Raw genomic sequence first — 13,656 nt, forward strand, 5'->3', positions numbered from 1 at the left:
TCAACGCCCTGAAGGGAGGAAGCAAGAAGCAAGAAGCAAGAAAGAAGACAACCAAGCAGTTGTTTTCAAACCTTTCAGATTCTACACAAAGATGCATGAAGAAAATTATTACAAAATAATGTGCAAGAGGATAGTGATCTCGGAAGCCAAATTCGAATTAAAAGATGATGAGTACCCGGAGATCCAAGAGCAAATTCAAAAAAGAGGCTGGGAGATCCTAGTTAATCCTTAGATCAATGTTGGAATAAGAATGATCCATGAATTCTATGCAAATCTGTGGATGACAGATAAGCAAAAGAAAGATGGACAAGGATTCTATACTTTTCACACCATGGTGCGAGGGAAGACTCTCTATTTTCATCTTGACAAGGTGAGAGAGATCTTCAAGTTACCTCCCAAAAAGGATTATCCAGAATCCTTTAATAGGAGAGTGGTGGCTAATCCAAAGTTGGATCAAATTCTAGAAGACATATGTCTGCCTAGAACTAAGTGGATCAACAACACAAAAGGTAATCCAAACCAACCGAGAAGAGTAGATCTCAAACCAGTTACTAGGGGTTGGTTGGATTTCATTGGGCATTCCATACTCCCTACTAGCAACCGTTCTGAAGTTACCATCAGAAGAGCTGTGATGATTCACTGCATCATGATGGGGAATGAGGTAGAAGTCTACCAGTTGATTCCCTTTGAGCTGTACATGCAAACAGGATGTCAACTTAAGTCAGATTGGCCTATCCAAGTTTCGCTTGTGTAAAGAGGCTGGAGTCATGATTAACAGAGACTCATTTATCCCAACAGAAAGCCCAATCACCAAGAAAGTGATGGCAAGTGCCCAAGTACCAGCTGATCAACCCAAAAGGAAGGCGCCTGAGCCTCTTCAGATGCAAGAGATCCCTCCAATTGAATATTGGACCCAGCTGGAAGCATCTGTTGCACAATTGCAAACCACCTTGGATCAGTTAAGAGCGGAGCAAAAAGATCATAATAGCATCCTTTGCAAACTGGTCAAGGAACAAGAGAAGTAGGGGAGTGAGATAGAAGAACTGAAGCGTCATAAATTATCCCCTGAAGAGCCTAACGCCTCCCATGATTAAGGTGGTTGAGTTCCACCTCCTATCTCTGTGGCTATTCTAATTCCTGTTTCTTATGTTTAGATTTACATGATCACTAGTAGTCTTTAAGTTTTTTATGTTTATTTAAATTTCTGTCTTTTAATTTAAGAAGTGCATGAGTATTATTAGGATTTAAGTTTTTATTTTCCAATCAACTATAAAATGTTCCTCTTATCATCTCATTAAACTTAATAAAGTTTTCATTTTTTTAGAAGTAGTAATGATACATAAATTTCGAATTTAATATTAAGAATAGTTCAATTATTTGATGTGGTGGAATTGCTTTTGTTTTCTGAATGCATGAATGAACAGTGCATATTTGATGTTGGAGTTAAGAATGTTGGCTCTTGAAAGAATAATGATAAAAGAGAAGTATTATTGGTGATCTGAAAAATCCAAAAATTGATTCTTGAAGCAAGAAAAAGCAGCAAAGAGAAAGAAAAGTAGCAAAAAAAAAAAGGAGCAAATAGAAAAAAGAAAGAAACAGAAAAAAAAAGCCAACAGCTCTTTAAACCAAAAGGCAAGAGAAAAAAGCCAATAAGCTCTTTAAACCAAAAGGCAAGAGCAAGGACCCAAGGCTTTGAGCATCAATGGTTAGGAGGGCCTAAAAGAAATATCTTCGCCTAGGCAGTTCAAATGAGCTACTTTCCTAACTATATGCTTGTGGTGCAAAGGTGTCAAGTGAAAAGCTTGAGACTGAGCAGTTAAAGTCATGGTCCAAAGCAAAGAGTGTGCTTAAGAACTCTGGAAACCACTGGCTGGGGATTCTAGCAAAGCTAAATCACAATCCGAAAGGGTTCACCCAGTTAAGTGTCTGTGGCATTTATGTATCTAGTGGTAATATTGGAAAACAAAGTGCTTAGGGTCACGGCCAAGACTCTAAAGAAGCTATGTTCAAGAATAAAAAAGAACTAAACTAGGAGAATGAATAGTATCATCAGGATTCTGAGTTCCTAAAAATGCGAATCATTCTGAGCTTCAATGAAAAGTGAGATGCCAAAACTATTTAGAAGCAAAAAGCTACTAGTCCTGCTCATCTAATTGAAACTGAGCTTCATTGAGAACTTTGAGATTTACTGTATCCTTCTTTTCTTTTTATCCTTCTTTTAGGTGTTCTGATGAGCGGATATTTTATACGCATTTTGGCATCATTTTCATATAGTTTTCATTATGTTTTGTTTAAGTTTTATTAAGTTTTTATAGGTTTTAGTGCAAAATTCACATTTTTGGATTCTACTTTGAGTTTGTGTGTTTTATTGTAATTTCAGGTATTTTTTGGCTGAAATTGAGGAGCTTGAGCAAAAGTCTGTTTCAAAGACAGAGAAAGGACTGCAGATGCTATCAGGATCTGACCTTTGTGAACTCAAAGGAGCTTTTCTGGAGCTATAGAAGTTCAAATGGCGCTCTCTCAATGGCTATGGAAAGCTAACATCCAGGGCTTTTCAGAAATATATAATAGTTTATACTTTGCTATGAAAATAAAGGCCCAAAACTGCCATTCAACGCCAGCCACCATCCCCATTCCTGGCATCCAGCGCCCACAGGGGAGCAACTGGCGTCCAATGCCCCGGATGGAGTCCCTAGCCAGCGTTCAACGCCCCTAAGAGATACTAGCTCGTGGGAGACACTCAATCTCGCCCAAACACTCACCAAGAGGGCCCCAAAAGTGGATTTTCGCACTACAAGACTAGTTTATCTTATTTTCTATAATTCTTAGTTAGCAGACTAGTATAAATATAACAAAGATCACCATTGTTAAGGACTTTTTTATCTTTGCCCATTCGAACATTTCACTTTTATTTTCTGTACAGTATGAGTCACTAACCTCCTAAGGTTAAGGTTAGGAGCTCTGCTGAGTTTCATGGATCAATAATATTACTATTTTCATTCAATATGTCTAATTTTATTCTCTTATGCAACTTCATTCTTCATCTTATGAATTGAGGGTGACCCGTGACAATCACCTTTGTTCTACATGGGTTCCATGTGATTCTTGACCCGGATAGCGTTGAACTAAAGCTAGAGATTGTATTGCGGATTCCAATAGAGCATCTGAGCAACTTTGAATATGTGACAAGAAATCCCGTTGATTATGGGTGTGTGAGGTCTCTATGGCGTTAAGGCTAGAGTCAGAGAAGCAACACTTTCTCATCCAGAAGATCTGCCTTGTCTGTGGCACCTTGAGTAGGATCGTGAAGGGGAGTGGATTGCTTAGAGCTTCATCTTCTGCTACAGTGAGAAAGCTAGAGGTGGCTTGATGAGAGGACATGAGTCATCTCAACGTGGTGGATTGCTGCAGTGGAGGAGGTTAACTTGATGAGAGAACATAAGTTAATCACTTATGACTGCTATTGAAGGAAGCAGAAAGTTATTGAAGAAGTGATGAGCGGATATTTTATACACTTTTTGCCATCATCATTATATAGTTTTTAGCATATTTTGTTTATTTTTTTATTAAGTTTTCATAGGTTTTAGTGCAAAATTCACATTTTTGGATTCTACTTTGAGTTTTTTTGTATTTTTATACCATTTCAGGTATTTTCTGGCTGAAATTAAGGAGCTGGAGGAAAAGTCTGATTTAGAGACAGAGAAAGCACTGCAGATGCTGTTTGGATCTGACCACCTTGTACTCGCAAGAGCTTTTCTGGAGCTACAAAAGTTCAAATGGAGCGTTCTCAACGGCTATGGAAAGATGACTTCCAGAGCTTTTCATCAATGTATAATAGTCTATACTTTTCTTCAGAATTTGAGGCCCAAAACTGGCATCCAACGCCAGCCACCTGCCCTAGTCCAGGCATCCAGCGCCCAAAGGAGGAGACTAGCGTCCAAATGCCCAAAGAGGACCCCCTAGCCAGCATTCAAAGCCCTAGAGGCCTCCTAGCACATGGATCTCATCAAAGCTCAGCCCAAACACTCATCAAGTGGGCCCCAGAAGTGAATTTTAGCACTAAAAGACTGTTTTACCCTTTCTTATGTAATCCTTAGTTATTAGTTTAGTATTTAAAGAACTTTTATACCTCTCATTAAGGGAGATCTACCATAGTTTCTTTTATCATTATATTTTCTATCAGTATGAGTTTCTAAACCTCCTAGGTTGAAGGGAGGAGCCCTGCTAAATTTTATGGATTAATAAAAGTGCTACTGTTCTTTCTCAATTCGTGTTTGATTCTCTATTCTAAGATGTATCTTCGTTCTCCATCAATATGAATGCGTTGAACTGGCATAAGGTTATCACATTCTACATGGGTTCAGAGTGAGTCTTTCATCGGAAAATGATGAACCACCAGCTTGATTATACATCTCTTAGACGGCTAATCCACGACTTCATTGGGGACTTCTCGAGACACCAGTTCAGCCGAAGTATGGGGAGATTAGGTTCTATGTGGTAGAGGATAGAACCCAAAGGCACAGCATCCTCTAATATGGAAGATTCAACCTTGTCTGTGGTATTTTGAGTAGGATCATCAAGGAGAATGAACTGCAGGAACTTCACCCTCAATCAGAATGGATTTGCACTAACCCTGGGGTTCAGATTTGGAGGAGTATTGGCGGCTGCTGAAACCAGTGTCAATCACATACAACCTGCCATAGAAGAAATCATTCACAATTGAAGAAGACAGTAATACCAGAATTAATCCAGAAGGACAAAGCATCTCCAAGCCTTAACCGCCTTCTTATCATAGTTTACACGACTTCTAAGTTCTAATTTCCCTTTTTTTATTTCCTTTTATGTAATTAAACATATTAACCCAGTTTAGATCTCACAAATACAACAACTCTTCTATCCGTCTGACTAAGATTTGCAAGATAACCATAACTTGCTTCAAGCCACAATCCTCGTGGGATCGACCCTGACTCGCTCAGGTATTACTTGGACGAATCAGTGTACTTGCTGGTTCAGCTATACAAAGCATGGGGATTCGTGCACCAAGAAGACAATAAGAAAAGTTAATCCGGAAAGACAAAGCATTTCCGAAGCCTCAACCATTCTATCACTATTGAATTATCATCTATCTAGTAACATTTTAATTATTTATCTGTTTTATGCCTTTTTCCCGTGACAAACTATATTTTCTATCCGCCTAACTAAGATCTGCAAAGTGTCCACTGTTTGCTCAAACCAACAATCTCTGTGGAATCGACCATCACTCACCTGAGGTATTACTTGGATGACCCGGTATACTTGTCGGTCTATCCGTGCGAATTCTACGGAGCCAGTTTCGTGCACCACCAATCCAGAGGATGGTCGCACCTGTAAGACAGAGGTTGCTTACAGAGGTTATCGATACATACATTGGCTAGAGAGAGTCTCACCTGTAAGACCGATGTTGTTTACAGAGGTTATGTTTGCATACATCGGCTCAAGAGAGTCGCACCTGTAAGACAGAGGTTGCTTATAGAGGTTATGACACTGGAAACCAAACTCAGACAAAGATTGCTGAGTTACGTCGTGAGCGGGTCAAAACTGACAGATGAGCTCATTAACTGCACTAGGGATAGACATGCATCATGATTGTTTGAGCATATTTTCTATGAATTCTATTTTCTGTGATTGTGTATGTGTTGTGTTTGTTTCTCTTTATGTTCTTTAGTTATTATGTTTGATGCGTGATTTGATTGTTGCTGCTGACTGGGTATAGTATTAAAACGGACTTAACTAACCACCCCGACCCTACTAAGAACTCCCAAGTTCTTACCTCTGCTCTTCCCCTTTCAGATGAAAATAGGAACTATAGTTAAGATCGCCCCTATATATACGAGGACCTAGAGAAGGATATGAAGGTGATACAGATCTCATCTTTTGGCTGCAATGATCGATCAGAGACAGTAAGAGTTGGTAGCGTGTTTTGGGTGGCGCCTTCAGTTTAGCATAGGAATTTTGGTTTAGTCTCTCACTTTTGGATAGATCCACTGAGAGAGTAGGAGCTGTAAATACTGGCTAGGCTAGTGTCGGGCGCCAGCTTAGGGGCTTCCTATATGGACAAGGGCTTGGAGTGTTGATTATGTATATAGTAGCAAGATGTGAAAGGTTGTACGCTAACTTATGGTGTATATGACAGTACCTTTATATGTATGTATGATCTATGATACATGTTATGTATATATATAATGTTGGCCTTGTGTACATTTTACTTAATTCCTTTATATGGCTTGTGTATGTTTAATTACTTACCCTTGCAAATCGTTTTATAAAGAAATAGTTTTTCCAAAAATTCGATAGTGCGCTAATGCGATTATAGGCTTAATAACAAATAGTTAAAGTTTTAGGTAAGCAAGTTAGTGACACTCAATTTTCAGTATGATCATGACGTACTGAGAATTGGGTTGTTATAAGGTTTACATCCTAGACTCTCAACACACTAAGTGCTCACCCAACTTAGCAAAAAATACCTCTCAGGTACATGATACATAATAGAAATACAATCCAAAGAGATAAGACATAAATCTTGAATTTTCTCTTCAAGTACATCTTTTTGCCCTTTTTTTCAATGACTTTTTCTAAATACCTCACGAATATGTCTTTTACACTGAATAGAAACTGAGAAAGATATAACATACAAATGGAATATTCAATAATAAATCATGAAGGAAATTATGTAGAATGGCTGACACTATAAGATGAACTAGATTCAGCACTCTCAGATGTAGCTCTCTATTTTGGCGAAATATTTTTTTGATGTAAAAATATTGTCCAAAACATTGAGTAAGAACAGTAGAGAAGCTCTCAATGAAACTCAAACTCTAGTTCACTATCCTTGAACAAAACTGAAGTTGATTTTTCTTTTTGTATTGAGCTCTGTTTCCACAGCTAGGGCTTCTTTTCAAAGTCAACTTCTTAAATCTTGAACCAGCTGAAGTCTCCCTTTCTTTTTCTTTTATCAGATCAGAAAATCAGGGATTAAATATCAAAGCTAATCACAGCAGAGGAGAGATGAGCAGTAGCAACTTGCTTCCTTAATTAATTTTCCAAATCCAAATCCTTAATCTTGTGCTTTGGCCCCAAGTTTTAATAATAACCATTGATTCACAGCAGATTAAAGTAACCTCAACTTTCATCATATTACTCGAAATGGTTGTATAAAAAGGAAGGTGAAATCAGCAAGTAATTAACTTATATGTTTATGAAAATATTTTACCTTTTTTTATTTGGCTTGACTTGAACATCTTGCTTTCGGCTAATTTTAATTTGGCATAACCATCAGAAATTTGCATTTTCTTTCTTCTTCTTGGGTGCTTAAAGAGAACATAATCTTCTCTTTCTTCTTTATACCATACCCAAATCACCATATCACCTCTATAAACTAGATGCTATTCATTTCATGAAAACAGTAGCCTGGACTAAAGGCTTAATCCAAGTAGTTATAGTTCAGGTACTTGGTTCCATTGCTCTTGGGTTGCACTAATATTTGGGTCTATAACACCAAAGAAACCATCAAAACACTTTTAAATTTTTCACCCATTTACAATTATTTTTTTCATCATCAAAAATGTTATTATTATTTATTAAACTCAACAATTTACTATCTCGCACATTGCATAGGTCTCACTCTAGTTTATAGTTAAAAGTTAAAACAAAACTGACCCACATAAGGAAGTCAATTATATATGGCAAACTTCACTTTAAACAAAAGGGTAAAGTACTATTTTGGTCCCCAATGTTTGAGTTAAATTTGGTCCCTAATATTTCAAATGTTCTATTTTTGTCCTAAAAAATTTTAAATGAATTCAATGTTGTCCTACTGTTAAATTTGATACTAATAGTTAACGGAATGAGTGACATAGACATTAATAACGTTACTAGTTAAGTCATATCTTCTTCCACATGTGTTAGAAAAACATAACAAAAACCTTCTTGTAACACTTTTTCAACTCAATTTTTTTGTACAAAACTCCAAATCCTAACAATCAATCATCAACACTTCAAAATCAAAGAAAAAATTTTTATATTAGTGATCATTGGTGGATCAATTTTACTTACATACTAAAATCGAATGCTATTGATTCTTCAATATGCGAATTGTTTATGTCAAATTTAATGGTGGGACAATATTGAACCTGCTTAAAACTCTTTTGGAGTTGAAATAGGATATTTGAAAGTTTTTAGACTGAAATAGAATATTTAAAACATTAGAAACCAAATTAAAATTCGGTCCAAACATTGGGATCAAAATGATACTTTACCCTAAACAAAAATATGTCACTAAATGTATTATCAATTAAACCATTACTTTGTTTATTGACAACCAGTTTTTCTATCTTAATTCTTCTTGAAACTCTTGATAGAAATTAGGTTGCATTTGGTTATAAAGACATGATAAAATAGAATATTAAAAATAAGATACAAAAAATAAAAATAAAAAAAGAGAAATAATGCTAGACGGTTTTTAGAATTTATTGTTTTAGGTTATCACTTTAATTTAATAATCCAACAACATATTTTAATTCATATTTTTAAATATTGATGGTCAAAAACAATAAATTTTAATGATCCTCTAGTATCTTTTATATAGAAATTAATATTCTTATATTTTGTTTGATAATAAATTAAATATAAAAAATAATAAATTATAAAAGTCTAATTTATTATGATTATTTTTTAAAAAATTAGAAAAAATATAATTATAAAAAATTAATAAAATAATAAATAAAAAATAAATTATATTTTTTATTCTAAACAAATAATATAAAATATATTAATTTAATATTTTTAAATATAATATTTATATTAATATTTCATCAATCAAATATAATCAATTTTTATATCTCTATCTCAATATTCGTTGCACAGAATTTTAGTGCTGTCAATGATGTTCCACTATTTTACTACGACAATATATCCAAATGAATGAGACAAATATAATCAGGCATGTACGAAGGGACATCCTTTTTCCATGGGAATTATCAGTTACTGGTATTAAAGATTCTTCTTTGTTCTCAACTCAATTGTTATCGTAAATTTCTATTTACAATTTTGTTTCCATTCAAATTACTTATTATAGAATTAAGTTCTGTGATGAGACTTGAGACACACACAAAAGGAATTACTTTTTAAAAGTATATTATACAAACAAATAATATACATACACATATAAAAAATATATAACCTTCATAATATGTATAGATAACCTACTAGTGTTGGCGGATCATCCTTCATTGAGATATTTTATTAAAAGAAAAAATGATGTGCATATGAATATAGAAATTAATATTGTTCTCCTTTATTTAATTGTCCCTCTTCTTTGGCATAGCATTCACAATTTCACATGATGTAATGGGATCGTTTTAGATTTTTATACCCTTTTACTCTTGCTTCTTACATTTATTTATTTAGTTTTATTTTTTTGCATTTTCTTTTCATTTACATTCCTTCCTTTCTGTATTCTATTAGACCATCTCAGTTCAAAGAACACATCAAGTAATGCACTGGTACAAAGGGAAAAGAGAATTTGCGGTAGGACTATTTACAAAGAAAAGTGAGAAAAATCCAGAGACAAAATCCAGTCACAATTCAAGTAATGTGCTGGTACAATTATACTTCATTTTGTTTATATTACATACTGCTTTTCTAGCATAACTAAATCAAATTTTACTAATTCAGTTATTTTGGCCCATTATGCATGTCATGCTTTTTAGAAAATATCAAATTTTGATCTCCAAATTAGATTGATAAATCAATTAATCTTTAACTCTTTTATTTTTAGAAATGAAATTTTTATCAGTCTCCAGCCAAATTTTCATCTATATTTATGAGTTTAAATGTGTATTATTAATGTGAATAGTTAAATCTCATTCTTACATTATAACAATTATTTGATGTTAAATACTTAATTAATTAATTTAGAGCCAATGAGTAATAGCTCAAATGGCATAGTCTCCACATACTCATTTAAGAGGTTGCGGGTTCGAGTCTCCTATCTTTGGTAAAAAAAAAAAAAAATTAATTAATTTAGATGCCAAATAAATCAAATAAACCAATTTCAAATACCATATTGACCGCATTTAAAAGAGATCAACTCTCAACCTCAATTAGTCATTACATTATTGACTAAATTGAATATTACTTTAAACTCTTTTTTTTTTTTAACAAAACTTTAGAAAATAAAAGAAACGAAAATTCATGATGAATCCCCGCATAGCCATTGAGTATCACAAAACTTTAGATAAGTTGAACACCTATCCTTCTAAGTTTCTAACTCGCTTCAAGTTGGTGCCATTAAAATTGAGGGGAAGGAGAATATGATGGATGATTAACAGAAGACAACATTTTGAATTTTGAGTTTCCAAAAAAGCCACCTTGTGTTGTTGTCTTTATAGCATTGTAGTTAGCTGTCATCGTTATTGGCTCTGAATTCTAAGAACGTGCTTCCATTCAACCTTATTACTTCTTTTTCTCCGATTTCTCAAAACATGGCTTCTTCTTCTTCCCTCAGAGACCTTCTCAAACAAGAAGGCTTCCACCACCATACAAAACCCAAACCAACCATCCCTTTCTACCTCTGCCATGATAACAACAAAACCGCCACAATGCAAAAGGAAAGGCTTCTTGGTTCCGAAGCATCGAATTCGATGGCTTCGAGAACCGCAGGACCACCAATGGATGCAGTTGCCATCAGAGCAGTGATTGCCATCCTCAGTGGCTACATTGGAAGATATGTCAAAGACGACTTTTTCCGAAAAACAATCAGAGACAAATGCAGTTCCTACTTGGCCACAAGAAGAAACAATAGCGGTGGTGGTGGTGGTGATGAGATTCTTGTGACCATGGAAATCGGTATAGAGAGCATAGATGAATTAGTACAAGATCGCGAAGAAACAAGGAGCCAGATGAAGATCAAGAGTCTGAGGAATTCAATTGAGCTTTTAACCATTGTTGCTTCATTGAATTCAACAACTTCACGAAATGCTGAAACTTGTGGTATACCGAATTCTCACCTCTCCGCTTGCGCTCAACTTTACATGTCAATAGTCTACAAGCTTCAGAAGAACGATAGGATCTGCGCGCGCCATCTCTTGCATGTGTTTTGCGATTCGCCGTTTTTGGCTAGAAATTACTTGCTTCCTGAGCTATGGGAGCATTTGTTTCTTCCTCATCTTCTCCACCTTAAGATTTGGTACGCTGAGGAGCTTGACCGGCTTTCTTTTTCGAAGGATTTTCGTGGCGAAAAGGAGAAGAGAATTAAGGCTTTGAGCCGACTTTACGTGAATAAATTGGATACAGGGACTGCTCTCTTTGCTCTGTATTACAAGCAGTGGCTTAAGGTTGGAGCTGATGAGCCTCCTCTTCCAATTGTTTCATTGCCATCAACGATTACTTATGGATCGTCGCGAAAGAATTCAACGGATTCTTTTGCTTCTCATTCGTCAATTCGGCCAAACTTGTGAGTGACATGTTGTATGATTCACAAGAAACAACTTTATGGTAGTTAATTAATGTTTGTTTAATAGGTACAAGGAAGTATTCGGCCCGAAACTAGAACGAAATTCGGTTACTCTTGATGAACGGAATGGTGTTTCGACAGTTACATGGGGTTCTGGCTTTGGAACTGATGAACACAAGTGTAGTTCATTTAAGGTAAGTTTTTCAAGAATCTTCCATTCATAGCAAAATTATAAAAATTCAGATGTTTTTTTTGGAAAATGTAAAATTATCCTGGCCTTTTATAGAAGGGAGATATGTTATACATTGGAAGACCATCGAGGCGAATGGACGAAGAATTAAGGTCTGAGTCGCAGCGATTGGACTATTTTAGATGTCTTTCTTGCCGGAACATTCGAGCAGAAAGCTTTGTGCACAGCAACTATGGATCCAAGAATTCTTCATTCAGAGAAGAAGAAGAAACAACTACTTTTCTTTCAAGTGAATTTGTTGGAGCTGTTACAACTCTTTGTTCATCGGATACTCTAAGCGAATGTGAATTCGCGATTCGTGTAATCACCGGAGCTTGGTTGAAATCGCATGGCAATCCTCTCATTGAAAAGGCCCTGAGACAATACAGAGTAGTTGAGGCTATCATGGAGGTACTATTTGCATCAAGCAAAGATGAGATTCTAGAATTTTCTATTTCAGTTCTTGCAGATTTCGCAGCAAGGAACAATGCAATCACAACAATTATGCTGAACTCCGATCCACAGCTAGAAATCTTCATGAGACTTCTTAGAAGTACTAGTCTTTTTCTAAAAGCCGCAGTTCTGCTATATCTGTCAAAGCCTCAGGCTAAACAGATGTTATCACCGGAATGGGTGCCATTAGTCCTTAGAGTGTTGGAATTCGGCGAAAAAGCGATAACCCTCTTCGCAGTACAATGCAATCCTCAGGTGGCAGCAATGTATTTACTGGAAAAGCTTCTTACTGGTTTCCACCAAGATAAGAATCTAGAGAATGCTCGAGCAGTCGTTTCACTTGGTGGATTGACCCTGCTTATGAGAAGAATAGAGGATGGAGAGTTCAATGAGAGAAACAAGGCTGCTTCAATGATTCACCATTGCATTTGCGCCGAAGGAAGTTGCCGGAGTTTCTTAGCCGAAAATATAAACAAGACTTCTTTGCTAGAACTCATTGTTCTTGGCAATAGTAAAAATTCAAGTGGTTTTGCATTTTCTGTTCTAGCTGAGTTACTCTACCTTGATAGGCATGTGTTTCTTTGCTTTGATTCTGTTCCATTAGAAAGTGCTTGTATTTATTTGTTTATTTATTTTTTTTCTTTCTTGAAATCATAGCAGAACCTGCAAGATTTTAAGTTTCTTAAGGGGAATTAAAGATGGCTGGGATGGCTTGAGCACAATGCACATTTTGTTCATTTTCCTTAAGAAGGCTCCAATAGAAGAACAACCTTTAGTTGCAATCATTCTATTGCTTCTTGATCTCTTGGTAATTCTTTGAACTTCATTGTATCTTGCTTCTCATTGAATTGGTGACCATGGAAGAGTTCATAAATGATAGCAGTTTTGTTGCAGGAAGATCCTTTCAAAGAGAGCTTCTATAGAGCAGAAGCAATGGAGGCAGTTATGGCAACCTTGAATTGTGAAACATGCAATGATACAATACAAGAGCAATCAGCAAAAGCTCTACTCTTGTTAGCATGTCACTTTTCTCATGATGGAGAATCCCTGATTGAAAAATCACTTCTACAAGAAGCAGGTTTCCAACAACATTGTTTAGGAGATTCCCATAATGGCAAAGAAATTGTTGTCTATGATTTAGATCACAAGGTAAGCTTTAAATTTTCGATTCCGATGTGATCATCTGATTGTGAATGGAATTTAACTTGTATGCATGGTTAATGTAAAAATGTTTTATCATGGTTGTATGAATCAGATTGAATCAGTCGATTCGACTGAACTAACTTAAACCGGTCATCAAATCGATCCGAAATAAAAATCAGTTGTAAAAAGATAAAAAATTAGAAAAAAAACTGATAAATCAGTCAAACCAACTCAGGTTTTTAGCAATTAACAAGTTTAATATAATTTAACACAAAAAAAAATTATTTTTAAAAAAATTTATATTATATATAAATACATTATTTTATTATATTTAGTTTAA

At 35.4% G+C, this 13,656-nt stretch overlaps 1 protein-coding gene across 1 annotated transcript in view; it reads left to right on the forward strand.

Moving 5' to 3' along the window:
* LOC107636265 (putative E3 ubiquitin-protein ligase LIN) overlaps positions 10,234-13,656 on the forward strand; it is a 4,565-nt gene continuing 1,142 nt past the window's right edge. The window contains exons 1-5 of the mRNA XM_016339787.2: positions 10,234-11,491; positions 11,559-11,685; positions 11,778-12,742; positions 12,834-12,981; positions 13,068-13,322. Coding sequence (XP_016195273.1) covers positions 10,521-11,491; positions 11,559-11,685; positions 11,778-12,742; positions 12,834-12,981; positions 13,068-13,322 — 2,466 coding nt within the window. The 5' untranslated portion in view covers positions 10,234-10,520. The remainder of the gene's footprint in view (positions 11,492-11,558; positions 11,686-11,777; positions 12,743-12,833; positions 12,982-13,067; positions 13,323-13,656) is intronic.

The sequence above is a fragment of the Arachis ipaensis genome, chromosome B04, assembly GCF_000816755.2.
Source record: "Arachis ipaensis cultivar K30076 chromosome B04, Araip1.1, whole genome shotgun sequence".
Taxonomy (NCBI): Eukaryota; Viridiplantae; Streptophyta; class Magnoliopsida; order Fabales; family Fabaceae; genus Arachis; species Arachis ipaensis.